Source organism: Quercus lobata, chromosome 6, assembly GCF_001633185.2.
Source record: "Quercus lobata isolate SW786 chromosome 6, ValleyOak3.0 Primary Assembly, whole genome shotgun sequence".
Lineage (NCBI taxonomy): Eukaryota > Viridiplantae > Streptophyta > Magnoliopsida > Fagales > Fagaceae > Quercus > Quercus lobata.
The window spans coordinates 24,166,121-24,185,400 of record NC_044909.1 but is presented as its reverse complement, the minus strand read 5'-3'; the positions used below and the strand labels follow the sequence as shown (position 1 = coordinate 24,185,400).

The 19,280-nt window shown below is 37.2% G+C and overlaps 2 protein-coding genes across 8 annotated transcripts; both read right to left on the bottom strand.

Annotated features, from left to right (window-relative positions):
- Positions 1 to 456: 456 nt before the first annotated feature.
- LOC115950791 (transcriptional corepressor LEUNIG_HOMOLOG-like) lies at positions 457 to 18,969 on the bottom strand. 7 transcript variants are annotated; one of them, XM_031068035.1, is made up of 18 exons: positions 18,661 to 18,969; positions 18,144 to 18,206; positions 17,947 to 18,044; positions 17,706 to 17,815; positions 17,299 to 17,579; positions 17,147 to 17,201; positions 16,913 to 17,024; positions 15,672 to 15,721; positions 15,314 to 15,577; positions 6,849 to 6,926; positions 6,387 to 6,617; positions 5,240 to 5,381; positions 5,051 to 5,160; positions 2,819 to 2,968; positions 1,929 to 2,084; positions 1,707 to 1,823; positions 1,254 to 1,451; positions 457 to 1,024 (listed from the first exon to the last, which is right to left on the bottom strand). In XM_031068035.1, coding segments are annotated over exons 1-18 (2,361 nt in total). In that variant the 5' UTR covers positions 18,663 to 18,969; the 3' UTR covers positions 457 to 880. The 7 variants fall into 7 exon arrangements, with proteins under 7 accessions (XP_030923895.1, XP_030923893.1, XP_030923896.1 ...); XM_031068033.1 differs by having other exon boundaries at positions 17,126 to 17,201; positions 18,661 to 18,968; XM_031068036.1 differs by having other exon boundaries at positions 17,126 to 17,201; positions 18,144 to 18,202; positions 18,661 to 18,968.
- LOC115950793 lies at positions 8,726 to 15,055 on the bottom strand. The gene has a single exon (XM_031068041.1). The coding sequence runs from the start codon at positions 14,028 to 14,030 to the stop codon at positions 13,230 to 13,232; it is 801 nt and encodes a 266-aa protein (XP_030923901.1). The 5' UTR covers positions 14,031 to 15,055; the 3' UTR covers positions 8,726 to 13,229.
- Positions 18,970 to 19,280: the final 311 nt, after the last annotated feature.

Here is a 19,280-nt window from a genome sequence, read left to right as displayed (position 1 = left end):
CCTTCAATTTTTGCTCTTAAAATTTGTTGTAGATCTTAAAATTTTGCCAAAAAATCCTAGACGAAAACAGGTATCTTAGTAATAATAAAAAGGTATCTTAATGACATGCAACATCCTTTTACAAGTGTGGGATCCATGTCCATATTAGATATAGAAAATACTTGGGTACTTCTAGAGTATGGTGAAGTAGTGCTCTCTCATCTCACATTCATAATAAAACACACCATGAATTTAATGAATAGACTCTACCATGAATATCAAATGGGGAAACACCATTCACCATGCTCTAGGAATACTTAAGAATTAATCGCGAGATATGTCATATGTAACTGTTACATCCAATACCATTTCTGCCTCAATTGCATTGCACGTTTCCTGTTAGGTTAGATTGGAATTGCATTTCTATCAAACGGCATACATGACCATAGGCATGAAAACATTGGCTGCACCAAAAAGTATGCCATTCCTCAATGGGGTCCTTGAAATGAGGAAATGGTGATATTTTGATGAGTGTCATAGAGGCTTAACCGTTAAGAAGATGTATTAATACCAATTATTCCACCTAAAAATACAGTACCTCAACCACTTAATCACAACTACCAGGATACCAAAACCTCACGAAAGAAGTTTCCAAAACCCGACAAATGCAATACGGCCAAATTAACTACCAAATGAGACCACAGGGAAACCTACGTTCCCTTTATTACATATAAAGAAAAGATAAATAATGAAAGTGATTAAAAAAGAAAAATAAATAAGTACAAGGTGTAAATTTTTCTCTCCTTTTCTTTCTTCTTTATTCAGACTTTTACTGCATCTGGAATGAAAGGGCTGGTAGACTTTGATAGTGGGAAATTTGTATAAACCAAAGGCAGTTAACTTATTTCCAAATCTTAACAGATTTGTCGTGACTGGCGGAGGCAACCATCCCTGTTAGTGGTGACTGCGCCAAAGATGCTATCACACAATCATGAGCTGCAATTGTCATACACTTATTCTCAGCCAGGTTCCAAAGCTCCAAAGACTGCAGAACGATCAGTATGAATAATGTCAGCAATCTATAAGATACTGTTGGAAATCAATTCAGTCCCAACTGTTGACCAATTATAGCCATTTAAGAATTGCCTTTTTTTATTTATTTATTGGTAAATGGTAATAAACTGGCAGGCAAAAAATTCACCAAGGAAAATGCATGTATCATCACAAGGAAATGAAAATACTGGTATACAACAATAACAAAGCAAAAATATCACCTGGTAGCCTCCAATGACCAATAGAGTGGAGTAGCTTGGATGGAAAACACAAGAATGGTACATGTTTCCACTGGAGCTGAGCTCGTGAATGCAGTCTCCAGAGGCTAAAGACCATACCCTGACAGACTCTTGACTGGCAGATGCCAAATAATCTCCATTTGTGTCCCAACAAATAGAGTGGACATCTGTAGTGTGCCCCTGAAATTCATAAGACCGCACATTAGAATTACTAACTGCATATTAGAATGTGAAATCCAATTTTAGAAAACACAGAGGGAGAGAGATAGGGACAGGAGGTGGAGGGGGGGGGGGGGGGGTGTGGGGGGTTGTTTGATGCCTGTTTGAAATGGCAATGTCCTATGCAAAAGAAACAAAGAAAGTGACTAAATGAACATTTGAAAGAGAAGTTATAATGGACTCCAACTTGTTCTGAATTTGACAAAGATATCATACCCGTAATGAGTGTGTCTGCCTATCAGTCTCGACATCAAAGATGGACACAACTTTTTCGGCTGCTGCAGCCAGAAGTTGTCCAATTCTTGGCTGAAATCTCACCTGTGCTGAACCTCCCTGATCATCAAACTACAAAGGTTCAGAAGGCAAAACAAACCAAATCCAATAAATATTCAAATATTTAAACAGTACAACAGATAATGAGAAAGCTCCAAAACTAGCCTTGAAAGCACGGGTGCAAGAATACTGATTAATATTCCAGAAACGAATCTCACTGTTAGCATCGCAAGAGCAGAGAATTTCATTATTTTTAGGGCTGAAATCAAGGGACATTACATGCGAAGCATGCCCTGTAAATGGCTGTGAGACATAACTTGGCTGCAACAATAAACTGAAGTAAGCGCCCATGATATGTAAACCAGAATCTTCATTGATAATTAAATGCCAGAAGGTACAATAGGTAAAGAAATGGCTTCACATCATTAAGTCCAGTAATTTATTCCTACTGTCTTGAGGTCTGATGGTATTGACATGAGTTTACCATAAAAATACATGGCAAGTAGGCTCTAAATATAAACAGGACGAACACCTCTAGAAATGAATTACAAATCACCCTGAAAAGGTAATCCAGAATGACAATTTTTGCCCTTACATGTCTCTGAAGGACAGTTAGGTAATCAGTGGTGTGTGAAGAGTAATATCACCTTTTCTCTTCCCCACTTACCTTAAGTTTGGACTGGGCATATAATAGTAATAGTTCAGCCTGGTGGTATGGAAGAGTACCAATGCCTCTTGTCTAACCCATTTTGAATCTAGGTACTCAATAATGTAAAAGTCTAAAGCTATCATTGCTAAAAGAAATTGAAAAAAAAAAAAAAAAAATCATTTTCTTATGTTGAATTATTAACAATACTTATCATACATAAGTGAATTATTTAGTTTTGAAGAAGTCAAATTGCATGAGGCAGCAACAATATGGTAAAAATGCAGCAACCAGTTGCAGCCATCATACTGAGTATTACTATGAAGATTACAATTGGAGGGACAACAATATAAATTTCTTAGCAACTACTAACTAATTTAAATAAATTCCTGCAGAGTGTAGAATTTACTTTTGCAGCATCCCAAACTCGCACGGTAGTATCAAATGAAGATGTTGCCAGCTGTGTTGAATTTGGTCTGAAGCGTACATCAGTAATTATCATACTGTGTTCCTCTGGAGTACTCTCAGTCTGTAGTGTCTCCATGTTCCAAAGAACAACCTACTGACATGAAAAATGATAAGCATACAAATCTGTTTCTTTTTTCTTTTTTTTTTTGGTGGGGGGGGTGCGTGTGTGGGGTCAGGGAGGACTGTAATTATATAAAATCTAATTGTTGCAGTTGCCCACTGAAATGAAACATATCGATGAGAGCTCAAAACAATTACAAAAGTCTGTGACTAGCTAAAATTAACCACATACACAATCCTGTAGGCAAAATAAACAATTAGTTATATATTTAAAACCTAAAACATAGATCTTAAAGTAATAATGCCAAAACAAATGAAATCCACTCAAAACTACACAAAAGTAACATTTGTGAAGTTTTTATAAGACTAGAAGAAGCTTCAGCTTTAGCCACATCTCTCAAAAGATTCTAACCATTGGTAGAGACGTTTTTAGATACTAAAATAAAAAATTTAGTTTTGTTAACCTCTGAAATATATGCTAGATGAAAGCTATTTAAGATTAATATGCAAGGAAAACATTTACTATGTCACAGGTCTTAGGGCACATCAATCGACCTCTTGGTATTACACCATATCTTACCAGGATGGTGTAGTGGTGGCCTCAATATTCTGATTCATACCTTTTTTTTATATGTAAAAATATTCAGATTCATACTAATGATATTTATAGCTTTTCATAGAATCTTTACCATCATGGGCACTTTCACCATTTTTCATTGTCACCACCACCCTTTTGAGCAAAAAGCTAATGAGAAAAAAATGCAAAGCATTTATCCAATTCAAAAAAAAAAAAAAAAAAAAGCAAAACAAGCATGGAGAAGATAAAGGTAAGAGATGACTGCAGTCTTTCCTATCCAATGATGTAAAACAAACATGATAATTTAAATTTTAGGATTTAACAAAGTAAATTATATAAGGGAAATATGCAATATTTTTACTTTGTCATGAATTCTCTTTTTGGAAACATTAAGCAATGTGTTGTGCACACATCGGATGTGCCTAAATACCAGTACTCTGTAAAATAGAAACATCATCTACGAAAATAAATATATTCCAAGGAAGGGCAATAGATTTTAAATAGTTCATTTTTTTTGTATTTTTCTTTTTCTTATTTATTATTTATTATTTATAAAATTTTGATAAGTTCTTTAAAAAAAAAAAAAAATTAAGCAACATGTGCGCACACACAAGTGCTAATAATGAGAATCATCATGATCATTGATCACAAATAACCAAGAGTACACTCATAATAAAACTTATGAAAATTACCAAAAGTACACTAGCCATAGACCTCACGAAGTACAACAATTAGGACAAAGTTAAGCTATAAAATTGGTTGTGGTCTAAGGCTACAACCTTACTCAATAAAATAGATGTTACTACATATTTTGAAAATCTAACCATTGAATTACATGTTCTTTACGCTCTTAATATGCATATCAAATTTTATGTCAATCGGATATTATTTATTATATATGATCTATAAGCTTATATTTTGTGCATAATTTTAAACTACAAAAACTTGCAATTTAAACAATTTATTAATAATATAACTATTGACATTTAATTTTCTAGAAATTTTGCAAGCATGGAGAATATAAGAAGAAGATGCAATCCAATGGTGGATTTATCAAAATTCACCTTTAATAAAAAGATATTGAGTAAGGTTGTAGCCTAAGGCTACAACCAATTTTGTAGCTAAACTTTGTCCTAGCAATTATTATTAAAAATTAGTAGTTTTGTCAAAAATTATATCATAATAATATCTAATGACCCCTAGCAAGTTCCAAAAGATAAATGCAGGCATTGATTTCATCATCAAGAGGACATATGTAGATGCTGGTTAAGAAAACAAATGCAAGAAAGGACATCAATGAAAGGGAATAAAATTAATGATTTTTTAAAGTCAACACGGAATTGGAATATTGGAAAGAAGCTCTTTAAGCTTTTTTAGTAGCGTAGGTGTATTTATTGACCTGCAAGGCTGCAATTACTAAATTAAAAGATTGTAAACAAAACCATCATCAAATACAGAAACAATCACTAATATCTGTCCTTAAGTGTACAATTAAAACTTGGAATTCATTCCCTTGCCTGCTAAAATGCCTTATACCTTCTTGTCATGCCCAGCACTGGCCAATAACTTCCCATCTGATGAGAAATGACAGCAGACAACTTTGCTGTTGCTTTTACACATGGAACCAACTTCATTGAAAGAAAAACCTAATATGGAGAAGACACATTGTTGGCTGCAGTCAATTTGAATAATCATCACTGCTCAAGCCATGAGATCATAGATTACCTTTCGAAGTTTCTGCATGATGTTCGGAAGGGTTTCGTTTCATTGCACCAAACAAATCCCTTCCATCTCCATCATCATGTGAGAGAAAAGATTCCACATTATCATCTAAAGAGCCAACATCTCCGAAATGATCCATGTCATCCTGTAATTAGGGACAAAGTCATGAACAGGCCTTTAAAGAGTAACTCATCATTTTGGCTATTCTCAGAAAGGATACTTTAAAACATAACACAACTGAATGGGCGCAACATTTTCTTATCTTTTTCTTTTCCCTTAAACTATGGAAGTATGGAGGGAGAGGATAAGAGGGGAAGATAGAGGAGAGGAGAGGAATGGAAAAGGGGAGTAAATACCCCTCCCCCTTATTTGGATGTTTCAAAAATTAAAAGGGCAGAGGAGAGTAGATGTGCCTCCCCTTATTTTATTGTAGGGTTAGAAGGCGAGGAAAGAATCATGTATAAATAATTTGGCAATTATACCCTTCATTTATTAAACTCTACTTTCAAGAAATATTAATGGCAAAGTAGAACGTACATATAAATTCATTAAACTTGAGTCCCTTCCCCTCCAAATTCCTCCAAAGTGGAGGAACTGATAAATAAATAAAATGAAATGAAATAAAAGAAGAAGAAGAAGAAGAGAAGGGAAGTGGGCTCCCCCTCAATCCTTTCCCATCTCCTTCTAAAAACTATCTAAAACAGGTAGAATATAATCTCCACCCCTATTCCCCTCTACTAAACTCTCCCCCAATCCAAAAAATAATGTTAAGCAAGGATCTTCAAGTATCCAAACCAAATGAATGACTGACATGAGCAATATAAATAGCGGTCATATGTGGAACCAAACCAGCTATGCCAGTTCATTCTAGATTCTAAATATTTTTTTTAGAAAAAAGTATTGCCTCATTTTGGAATGTGCAATCCAAATTAGTTGTAGCTCTATTAGACATTCCTCCCTCCGTAAAAATATTGGGGTGGAGAGTTGACATCATGGGTTCAAGACCCAAGGCCACTTGTGAAAACATATTAACTTAAATTGCAAGCAACGCACGCAAATACATGTTTTGTTGAACCCTGAGTATGCATATTTAAAATTTTCCCATCAGGTGTGTAGTATGCAGGTTGGAGTTTCTCAAAAGTTCATATACCAGCTGGTTTGTGGATGATGCAAGAGCACCTGCTCCATCTGCACCATACATCATTAAACCTTTTGACACGCTACCAACATTCTGCAGATTACCCGCCATAGCAACTCCATCACCAGGAGTATGAGTAGATGGAGTTGATGGTTGAGAGTTTGGCGAAGGACCAACTGTATTTCCTGTTCCAGTACTGTTAGCAGCTCCAGAAGATGAGGGCCCTTTCCGTTTTCGGTTATTCTATTACATAACAAATAACCAAGTCACTAATTGCAAGCAATAACAAATAAAACATTTATAAAAAATATATATACTGTAGGATATAAATTTTTTAACATAACTGCAGCTAGAGGTAGCGGTAAAACATGAAACTTCTTGTAACTAAGAACTGGATTCCATTGAAATTTATAATTTTAATGGTGATGAAAATAAGAGTCTTAATAGCATTATGTCAACAGAAGTGAGCATAACCTGTTGCACTTGCTGTGGATGCAGAGGATCCTGTTGTTGCTGAGAAGAAGACTGTTGTATCTGTGGCATGTTAATCTGCTTTGAACAAGCCAAAGTTTCAGACAAATGTCACCAAAGAGACTTCCAAATGGTATGCAGATATAGCAATAGAACCCAGCCACTACTAAAACCAGAGAGTTTCTATATAAAGAGGACCCTTCAGGATCTTCTCAAGCTGGCCATGGGGATTTGTTTTAAAATCTACCATGCCAAAGTAGTGGTAAACAGCAATGCAGAATTAGGCAGTATTTTTTTCACAATAGGAACTAATTTCACTTTTCTAACACACTAAACAGCATCCAGCATAGTTCAGCCAGCTGTAAGATTTTAGCCAGACTGTTTTGAGATTGTCACCTTCATTTAAAAGAACTTAAATGGTGCACATACATAAAAATATAGAATGATTTGCTGTAACTTGTAAAATAGACCAATTCAATTTGAAATTGAAAAAAAAAAAAAAAAATTGTGCATATGACAGTAACTTTTCACTTTTCGTACAGAAATGAGAAATCTCATCAAAATTCATAAAACCGATGCTCTGATAATAATTAAAATTGACATTTTGACAAAGTTGGAGCAGTAAGACAGGCAATTCTCATATCGCAGGAAATTTTCAAAGGGCTACACCCTAATTCACAAGATGTACATTATAGCCTAGAGGGAAACCACTGCAGTTAAGTACAAATTATGTATGAAAATTCGACAGATCTAGAAACTTAATAAAACTTGATGAGGTAACTGGAAACACAGCTCTGATCCATTCATGGAGTCCTTAAAATGAAAAACCATTTTTCAATTTCCATTATTTTGTTGCAAATATAATAATAATAATAATAAATTCCTGTATTTTGTTAGAAAACAAATGAAGTTTCACTAGTATACTTCTCAATTTCCATTCCTCCAACTTTAATTGTTTATTTTAATTAATACTTTATCTTTCATATTTATTCACGTTCTTCAATGTCAATTCAAGGGTTGTGGTAGACTAGTGACCCACAAAAAGGGAGGGTTGCAATAGGTTGACAACCAACATAAAATTTTGTCACTTTATTATTAATCAGAACCTTTACACACACAAGTTGGGATGTTTCCTTCTATACATGGGGCTGACCCTGATTAGTTCTTGAGAATCCATTGGCAACCCCAAAAATTTCAAGACTAAAAGCTATGTTTTTATTGCCTCAAAGAGGAGTTTGAGGGTGACTGAGAGGGTATTGATAGTGGAGATGCTATCGATGAAAGTTTGAAGGTTTTCGAGTTGAGATTATTGTCATTGTGGGGTTGTCATCGGTCAGATAAAAGGGTGGAGAAGTATTTAGAGTGGTGAAGGATGAGGGAGAGGTGGTGCTGTAGGAGAGATCTAAAAGTTGTAGTATTGGTTGTTGTTTAAAAAGGTAGTCATCTAGAATGTTAGATGGAAAAGGGAGGGTTTGATGAAGAGGCAGGGGATGACATCATGGCGCAAAGAGTTATTTAGAATGCAGTGGTGCCAAATGAGAAGACTAACATTGAGAGAGGTTTGTTCAGTAGCTAGGGTTTGATAAGGGAGTAAAAAAATTGGAAAGTGATAATATATATATTAATTGGATTTTAATATAAATAAAATATTAAATATTTTTTAATTGACAAGCTACACAAGCAACAAATGGTTTGAACTCAAGACTTCACCCTTTAACCCATTATTATTATTATTATTTTAATAATCCCCTTCATCCCACTATTATGGGAAGAGCAAGTGTCATTTGAGCTAAAGCCCAGTTGCTTAAAAATTTGAATATTTCAAATATACTTTTAATATACATGGGTCAGGTTCGAGGTGGGGGAGCTAATTCATACCTCAAACCATTGTAGGTGGAAAATGGAAAACCTGCTCCCACCCCATGGAAGATGCTTTGACCCCTAAATCTGCAACTAGGCAGAGCAGGTACCCATGGGCCAAGCCAAAACAGCAATCCCTAGTCTGCTCCACCACAATGATTAAGCTTGAAATTGGGCAGCCATTAAATGTCAACTGTATAGTACTTCAGATGGATAACCAACGGGTACCCATTTAATACATACTTTAAATGGGTAATAAATGGGGTTGTAACCATTAAACCCAGTATCTAAATGGGTTGGTTATTACTCCCCTATATTGAGACGGCTAGGGTGGGTTAATGAGCTTGTTTTAAATGTTTGCCACCCTAATTGGAACTAAAAACAGAACTCTTAATTATGCAAGAAAGAATACAATGAATTATAGCATTTTTACAACATGTATCATGAAGGCTATCATATTCTCATAGGTGGTGGAAAGAAAATCTTACCCTTTTTTTTTTTTTTTTTTATAAGTAATAAGAATCGTATTAGTCATGAAGAAAAAGCGAAAACAGCAAATACAAGGTGTTCATGATGGTGAACACAAGAAACAGCAACAAAAAACAACAAAGATATAAAAAACAACTTAAGGGACAATTCTAAGGGAAGTAAGAAAGTAAGAAACTCCAAAATAGAAGAACAATTTGAAGAACCCCAGCACCTAGCCCAATCAAAAAGAGTACTCTGGCATAGAGCTTGTAACTGAACAAGCGATTTCTCTTTAGCCTCAAATGAGCACCGATTTCTTTCCATCCAAACAACTCACATCAAACAGTCAGGAACCATATGTCCAAAGAAAATTTCCCCAGCCAATTACTCCAACAAAACACCAAACTCTCCATTGAACCTGGCATGACCCATTGGATCCCGAAAACTTGTAACATTTGCACCCACAAAGAGTGAGCTACAAGACAATAAGATGGTCCACAGATTCCTCAGTACAGCAACACATACAGTACCGATTCGCCAAAGGGAGACCTCGAAGCATCAAATTATCCAAGGCAAGTATCCAACCATGCAGTCCACATGAAGAAAGCCACCCTTTTAGGAACCTTGCTTTCCAAATACCCTTCTTCCAAGGGAAGCTAGAGAGAGAAGTACCCCTGATCTTATTGTAAAAGGACCGAATATCGAACTTACCATTCCCATTAAGACACCAATAGGGACTATCACACCCAATGCCTCTCGGAATCCAAGACTGAATGAAATCCAGGAATGAGAAGGCAGCTTCTAATTCCCTCTCATGAAAATCCCTATAAAATCTCACGTTCCAAAATCTATCATTTCCACCCTCCTGATGATACAATATATCAGAAATGCAAGCTTCCTTGTCATTTGAACATGCATATAACTGAGGATAGAGCATTTTTAGTGAGGTATCCCTAAACCATTTATCATGCCAAAAAAGAATGCAAGAGCCATCACCCACCACTAGGGCCAAATGTTTGGTGAACCTTTCCCAACCATCATTAATACCACGCCAAAGACCACACCCGTGGACCCTTCTACAAACTTTAGTATTCCATTCCCCTTGACCCTCTCCATATTTGGTGGCAATAACCCTCTGCCAGAGATGAGTTCCTTCTTGGCCAAACCTCCATAACCATTTTCCCAATAGGGCTTGATTGAAGTGACCTAACTTCCTAATCCCCAAACCACCCATCTCTAATGGTGAACAAACCTTCTCCCAAGCCACCAAAGAATGTTTGAAACACTCCTCTAAAGACCCCTATAAAAAATTCATCTGAATACACTCTAATCTATTAGCCACAGCTATAGGGATGGTAAATAAGGATAGATGGTATGTAGGAAGGCTAGAAAGGATACTCTTCAAAAGAGTAAGTCTACCACCCTTAGACAAATACAGATGCTTCCAACCAAATAATTTCCTCTCCATCTTCTCCAAAATAGGATTTCAAATGGATGCAGTCTTATACGGAGTACCCAACGGCATTCCCAAATATTTCATAGGCAGGCTACCCACCCTACAACAGAGAATGTTAGCCAAAGCACCTATATTACCAACCTCCCCAACCGGGTCAATCTCATTCTTCCCCACATTTACTTTCAAACCAGTAAAAGCTAGGAAGCAAGACAAAGCCAGCCAAATGGACAACGATTGTTCTCTAGAAGCATCACAAAACAAAATGGTATCAACTGCAAACAACAAATGTAATATGCGTACCCCAATAGAGTTAATTGGTCCCACATGAAAACCACGAAGCAGACCACTATCCTCAGTTTTCTTCAGAATCCAACTTAATACTTCCATAATCAAAAGGATAAGAAGAGGGACAAAGGATCACCTTGTCTCAAACCATGAGAACTTCCAAAAAAACCTACTGGGGATCCATTCAAAAGAACAGAGAAGCGAACAGTAGATATGCAAGCCTTAATCCACCCCCTCCACTTTAACCCAAAGCCCATCATATTCAACAAATAGAGTAAGGCATCCCAATTTACATGATCATAGGCCTTTTCTATGTCCAACTTACAAACTACATCCGGTGAATGACACTTCGATCTGTTGTTTAGGCACTCATTTGCAATAAGCATTGAGTCCAAAATTTGTCTCCCACCAACAAAGGAATTTTGAGACTCCAAGATTAGACTGTCTAACACCACCCTCAACCTATTTGCCAACACCTTAGACAGCAACTTGTAAACATTGCCCACCGGAAATCCTTAATATTGACAGCATTAGTTTTCTTGGGAATTAAAGAGAGAAAAGAAGCATTTAGAGACTGCTTAAATACAGCCATAACATCATCCTCCACAACCCACCAACATTTGTGAAAAAATGCCATGGTGAAACCGTCCGGACCAGGGGCTTTATCCCCCTCCATCTCTATCAAAACCTGGGTAACTTCTTCTCTCGAGAATTCCCTCTCAAGGGACAACCTTTCATCCTCCCCAATATAGGCAAAATCCAACCCATCCACAATTAGACGCCAAGTATCAATCTCTGTATAAAGCTCCTAATAAAATTGGACCACCTGAGAACGTACAACAGATTCATCCTCATATATAACACCATCTACCTCTACACTGCTAATATGATTAGCTCTTCTATGAGAATTCGCTAATCTATGAAAGAAGCGTGTGTTGTTATCTCCCTCACACACAGAGCACGGGACTTTTGTCTCCACAAAGTTTCTTCCAAAGAAGCTAAAACTTCAATATCACCTTTAACCTGTGTTTAGCGAGATTGTTCCTCATGCGGAAGGCCCAGTATTTCATCCTTAGCATCCAAACCCAATAATTCAAACAACAAACTCTTCTTCTTAAAAGCCAAATCTCCAACAACGAACTCTTCTTCTTAAAAGCCAAATCTCCAAATTCCTCCTTATTCCACTTCTTTAGGTCTTCTTTAAGAGCCTTTAATTTCTGAGGCAGAACAAAACTTGGAGAGCCCGTAAAGCAATAACCATTCCACCATTGTTAAACCTTCTCAACAAAACCCTCAACTTTTGGTCACATATTCTCAATCTTAAAAGCACAGCACCCCCTACCAACACCACTAGTTTCCACCAAAAGCGGACAATGATCAGAAATAACACAATGAAGCACCCTTTGAGACACATTTCCAAAATGGTCCTCTCAATCCGCAAAGACCAAGGTCCTGTCAATACGGCACACAGACTTTAGTTTAGAATCCCTAAACCAGGTGAAAGAAGCCCCATCTAATGGTAAATCCACTAGGAAATTATTCTCTATAAAATCCGAAAAAGCAAACATGGCTAGGCTGAAAGAGTCACAGCCAAGCCTCTCACCAGGATATCTAATGATGTTGAAGTCTCCAAATAATAACCAAGCCATGGTCCATCGAACACACACCCTTGATAACTCCTCCCACAAAGCAGCCCTATGTTGGTCTGCATTTGGACCATAAATACCAGTACAAACCCATTCACAACCATCCAATACTCCCCTAAAAAGTACACTAACTGAGAATTGACCAACAAAAACATCAATTTTCTCAACCGCCCGCTTATCCCAAAGCAGCAAACACCCCCCCCCCACCCCCCGGGCGGATGTTTGAACCACATCTAGGACAGCCCAATCAGTGAAGGGACTACCCCATAAGCTTCGCATAACAACAGAATTTAACAAAGAAAGTTTAGTTTCCTGAAAATAGACTATATCGCACCGCCATTCCTTAAGGAGATTCTTACAAACCTCCCTCTTCCGGGGATTATTCAAACCCCTAACATTCCAAGAAAGGAGTCTTAAAGTCATTTATAACTACCAATAGCCCCCAAACCATTTGACGAACCTCTATTACAAGAAGAGGACCCATCATAATTTACTATGGATACTAGCCCCCGAAATTCTCTAACACCTTTCTGACCAGATTTAATAGGTCTTCGAATACACCCATCATTTACAACCTCAATACATTCTTGTTCCAATAAACGAAATAAAGCCGCACATTGAGATTCATGTTTTACAATAGGAAAACCACCATTTTGCAAAAACTTCTCATCATTGTAGACTGTATTTCAACTGTTCACCCTCTTCATCAACCCTAGTCAACACCTTATCCTTAACTGCCTTAGGATCCCCCCGAGACAGCGGTACACACTCCAAAGGACCACTCTCTTGCCCCCCACTACCAGAAACACTAGTGTCAACTCCACTTTGCTCCCATGGAAGAAGCAAAAGCTCCAACCCACCATTTTGCAACCCATCTACAAACTCAACACCCGAAAACATCATACCTATTTGGGAAGCACCCCCCTCGTTGACCTCAGGATGGGCCTCCGTAAATACTACCTCCTTTTCCTCCTTGGACCAAGGATCCCCCTCCCTATCCAAGTTGGACAAGGGAGAAAAACAATTCAAAGCTTCCCACCAAGGACGATGAAGACAACGATGAAAAGCAAGATGATCATCACCAATCAAAAGCATGATTTCCTGTGTTGACATCACCGAGTTCGACCCTGAGCCCACAACTTCAAGATGCCCAAGTTGTCGCAGCTCCACCGTGGTTCTCAGATCGACCTTGGAAAAACTTTCGCCTTCCCCATCGGGATGAGAAACCACCGGGTTTGAGGCGAGAAGCTCCGTAACTTGACCGGGAAGAGGCTTGTTGCTAAGGATCGGCAATATAGCACCCACCGGAGCCTCAGACACCACTGATGCCGCTGCTACCTCCATCGGTAACCTTGGACTCTTGCCCAAAAAACTCACTCTGATCACTGTGCACACTCTCGCCCACACCACTCGGATAGGAAACCTCCAAATGGGCCTTTCCTTTCGGGTTAGCCACTTGGGCTTTGTCATGCTCAGATTCGCGTTTTAAAACATCAAGCCCACTTTTATTGGACATGTGTGAAATATTTGGGTCCATCCAGGATACAACTCGTTTTCCCCCATCTGATTTAAACACCCTCAACGGCAAGTTGGCAGAAGTCAACTTAAAAGTAAACTCACGTGCGGGTCTACCATTTATATTAGATACAATAACGGCAGAATCACCCTTAATCACGTTATGCCCCAAAATAACTCCAGAATTTTCAAAATTCCTAAACTTCCACTGGTATGTTTTCTTCCCATTTTGTCCACCGCCATCCGTCGGACCACCACCAACAACACCATCAGAAGTCATCCCTTCCACCAATATAGTATTCTCACCTAATAAGAATCTGTCTAATTCTTTTGTAAACAAGCACCACCTAGAACGATTTGAGCTAGCAGGTATCATAACACAACCATGATGAGGTCCATCATAATACACATCTATATCCACAAAAAGACCAGCCTTATGCGACCTTCCCTGGAATTCAAAAAACTTATTGCTTTCTCTATAGCGTTTGCATAGATAATCCTTTCCTAGAACCCAATCTCGAATATTAGCGAAACAGGAGAGAATCCATTCCAATCCTTTATGTCCCACCCAAACAGAACTTTTAATATTCCAGCGACTCTTGTGTATAGCATAAGAATCAGCCCTTCCACCATCAAAAGAGAAAGAAAAAAATTTAGTATCTATGCGAAAAGAACCTTTATTGCCCCATCTGCCCTCAAGAAAAGGTTTAGAAGTCGTGTTAGGGAGAGGCAATTTGATAGGAAGAGGTGTGGGTGATATTGTAGTGGTTGGTCTAGGCAATAACAATGATTGTAAAGGCAGGTTAGATGGGGGTGGGGTGGTCGGTGAAGAAGTATGAGATGGGCAAAAAAGGTGATATGGAAAAAAATCCAAAAGGTGATGGAAACTGTGTTGGAAAGAACCAAGAAATTGAGGTGGCTGGTTGAATGGCAATGGTAGGAAGGAGAGCAGAGGAGAGAATGGTGCTGACTGTGTGGTAGGGTGGGGAAAAAAAGGGGGGGGGGTGTGGGGTAGGGGGGAGCATGGAGCCCATCATTCCCTGAACAGATGAACGCCAATTTGCATCAGTATTCTATATCAACAAAGGATCCCACCGCAAAAGAAATACTCAAAATCATTCTAATTCTAAAAAGGGTTTTGTTTAAAAACATGTATAGGTATAGGTATGTACATATGCATGATATTTATGTTACTAGAATGAGAACAAGTGAAGGCATCACAAGCAAGAAAATCTTACCTTAGATGAAGTTGATTGCATTGGAGAACCTATAGATCCATCATTTGCAATCAGTTGGCCATCTTTTGCATTCAAAGTTCCCCTGGATAATCCTCTAAATCTTTGAGGATCCATATCTCCATAGATAGGTGAACTACCAAGATTTCCTTGTGCTTGCACCTGTGCTAAGAGTTGTGGCTGTGGCAAAAGCTGAAACTGATTTGTATTCTGTAGAAAAGGCTTTTGAACTTGCGCACCTAAACCTGGTCTAATTTGGTCAATGCCCTGAATATTTTGGCAAATACCTTAGTTAAGAACTGTGAACCAATGAAAATCTACATGAAGCTCTAGGGCATATGTGGTCCAGTGTATAACTTACAGTTAAAGGCCACCCCTTCAATGGAAGACCACCAACTCCAGGGTTCAATCCTAATAAAAGCAAAAAAAGCTACAAATTATAAAATTTACTAAAAGAATGACTTGAAGTAAAATGGAGCCTAAATTTCCCAGATATCATTTCTTAAGGTAATCCAATTTGATAAATACAGAACATCGTCTATAAAGCAGTAATCAGTTTGTCTATCTGGGGTTTACCACACAATTTTTAATGGCACAAAACTTCCCCAGCTGAGCTAAAATTTTAGTTACTCCAGCCCATCTCGCTAAGATACTGCTGTTGGTGAATAGTGAACCATCTATCCCAAAAGCTTACATCACTGGGAAGCAGGACAACAATGCATATCATGCAAACACTACCTTTTCTCTCACACAAGCCCAAATTTAAATGTGAAACCCGAAATAAAAAAGGAGGCCGAGGTAACTCCAAAACTTGATTAAAATGAGTTCAAGATTTAAACACAAGATATGCTAGAAAAATCTGGCTCTAATACCATGTTAGTAAATCCATCCATCCATAAACATTGCACATCATTGCTCATGATAGTCATGTGACTCATGCATGGCATGTTATACATGTTTCCGGACTCAACATCAATTCTTGGATCAACCACCCTTTTCTCCAAATTGGTTGATTATATTAGACATATATATGAGATGACAAAGGTTTAGAATAATGAAATAATACCTAACTGAAGTTTGTTTACCATGATGGGAATTAACAGAAAAATAGTGATGCAAACATGGAATGAAATTTTAAAGCCTAAGAATACCAAACTCAATCAAGATACCCTCCCAATTTTGAAGAAAGCCTTAATCATCCTCAATGGAAGAAAATTGTGACACCCAAAAATGGAGTCTCTAAAGAAAAATGGCACATGGAAATTAAGTATGCTACCAAGAGGCAAATGTACAGGTGGCTGCAGGTGGGTAGAAACACAAAGCTGAGGGCTCTACCAAGAACACTCATATTCTGGCAAAAAGGTTTCATTCAAATCTATAGCAAATTATCTCAAACATTTGCACCTGTGGTAAAACTAACTGTGGTACCCCAACACCCCCCCCCCCCAAAGTTATCCTTCTAGTACTTGCAAGTTGAACTGCCACCTATAGAAACTCAAATCTGTCTTTTTTTTTTTTTTTTTTTTTTTTTTTTTTTTTTTTTTAATTGTGGTGTTTGTGCTGTGAATGTTTATTCTCTCATACCGGGTCAGGTAATCATACCTGCATTTCCAATTCCAGGTTTTGACTGCATGATTCCCTGGGCATACATTGGAGAAGGATCCATAGGCAAGGATCTTTGCGTAGCACCAATGTTAACTTCACTTTTGATATCCTAAATGCACAAAAAGAATCAATAGCTCAACCAAATTACAAAAGAAAAAGAAAGGAATAAAAGAGGGCAGAAATGTAGCATCATCTAATCCAAGTAATTACGGCTGTCTGTTGAGTTCGTGCCTGGATTTGCTGCAATGCTGCATTCACACTTCCAGAGTTTCCTGGGACCAACTGACTGTTTCAGAAGGGTAAGCCAAGAGAGATTTAAACTAACCATATGTAAAATATCAAGTGAATGTTTTATTTAAATAATATCTACAGGTAAAATTTACCCAGGATGATTTGTTGTTGATTTCAAAAGGGCCATCCTAGCATCAAGAAGTGGTTGGGATGTTTCTGAATCCATTGGATTACTATGCTTCAAGCGTTCCTCATACATTTTGGCAGCCAATGCGCTAGCAGTCGACTGCCCAAGCATTCCTTCAGAACTGATAGCATTTCCCGGGCTACCAAGAGGAGGATGGTTAGGATCCCTTCTTTGCAACTGAGCTTGACGCATTAGTTGCAACTGATGCATTTGCAGCTGTTGCTCTTTTGTTTTAACTTGTTGCCCCTGCAAACCAGCCCCATGTTAGGGAAAATGAACAAAAAGGAGACAGGCATCAGATGCAGAACAAAGATAGTTTATAAGTAAAAAAAAAAATATATATATATATATATATATATATTAAAGAGCCACCTCTATGTAAGCTGCAGCGGTGTCAGAATGTTTGTCATTCGTTCTAGCGATAAAAATGTCCCAGAAAACAGACCACCATTCAAAAAGAAACCCCCCAGGAGCATCAATTGCTGCATATTGAACCTAATAGTTATATACACTTAAAACATTCCAATCCATTTCTCAACTCACAATCTAAATCAGAGAAGCTAAATTCTGTACTTTCTAATAAAATCACACAAAAATACTAAAATTCCATTACCTACGGGGTCCAGCGCGACCTTCCCTTCAGTCATGAAGGATTTCGCTGTGGCGTGCAATTTTTTCTTCATCAAATAATCATATATATAAACATCAAGCCTAGCCATTTTTAGCCAAAATAACAAACCAATTATCAGAAAAATCTTACACAAACAACAACAACTAAGATAATAGTAATAGCAAGCAAATCAATCATACATTTTATCCGCTTCCCAATTACTCTGCCCCATTGTTTTCCGCTCCAAAACAAGCCCAAACTGCCTAGAACCAAAAGATCTCAATTCAATTTCTCAATAACCACCTCCGAACTAAATCAAAAATCAAATAGAATTCGCAAGCAACCCCAAAAGTAAACGGATCAAATCCAACATTACAATTCTGAATTTTCAATGAAAAATTCAACTAAAAAGTTTATAACTTTTGAAGTAAATTTGATTTGAAAACTAATAAAAATTTCGAAGAATAAAGATATAATTCTACTAAAATGAAAATTAGTAATTGGATTGAAAGTAAACGGAGAAATGGATCAAATCAAAGATTACCAGTTCTGAATTTTGAATGAAAAATTCAACTTTTGAAGTAAATTTGAAAACTAATAAAAATTTCAAAAGAACAAAGATATAATAATTCTACTAAAATATAAACAACAACAACAAAATAAAATAAAATAAAATAAAGTAATTAAATTGAAAATGAGAAATGAATCAAATCGTACATTACCGGTCTTGGCCTTGGTGCGGAAGGAAACGATCACCAATGAACAATTTTTAACTCAATTTTTAAAACTAAGCAAATGTGTTGCCAATTCGATGCTATTAAATTTTTTTTTTTTTTTTTTTTTTGAAAAAAATTTGAAACACTAATAAGGTCTCTGTGATCAGAAGGCTTTGGAGTCTGAACTTTGAAAGGTTCGCAAGCTGAACAGAGCACGAAGCTTAGGTTCGGAGTCGGAGGCTGAGCTTTGTACGGGTGCGAAGCTGAGGTTCGGAACTGTGGGGTTAATTTGAGGAACAAAGTTTACCTGGCGATTTAAAAAGACTATGTATTGTAATTAAGGTCTGTTTGGTAGAGAAATTTGAGTAATATTGTTTGTAATTTTTTAAATTATATATGAGTGAAAAAGTGAACAAAATGTGTGTAATATTGTTTAAAAACTGAAAATATGTTGTTTAGATAAACTACCAAACAGGCCTTATTTACTTAAACAAAACCAAGTCACATTATTATTATTATTATTATTATTATAAAATAAAATAATCATGTGAGTAAAATAAAATTAGACGTACGTAAATAAATTGAAGAATCGTAACAAAGGATAGGAGATGGAGAGGACAA

Coding starts and splice junctions, on each gene's coding strand:
- LOC115950793 (XM_031068041.1), bottom strand. CDS start 14,030: ATGACAAAGCCCAAGTGGCTAACCCGAAAGGAAAGGCCCATTTGGAGG.
- LOC115950791 (XM_031068033.1), bottom strand. Junction 6,927..15,313: donor TGCAATCAACTTCATCTAAG/GTAAGATTTTCT, acceptor GCTTGTTCAAAG/CAGATTAACATGCCACAGAT. Junction 1,824..1,928: donor CTTGCACCCGTGCTTTCAAG/GCTAGTTTTGGA, acceptor TTTGATGATCAG/GGAGGTTCAGCACAGGTGAG.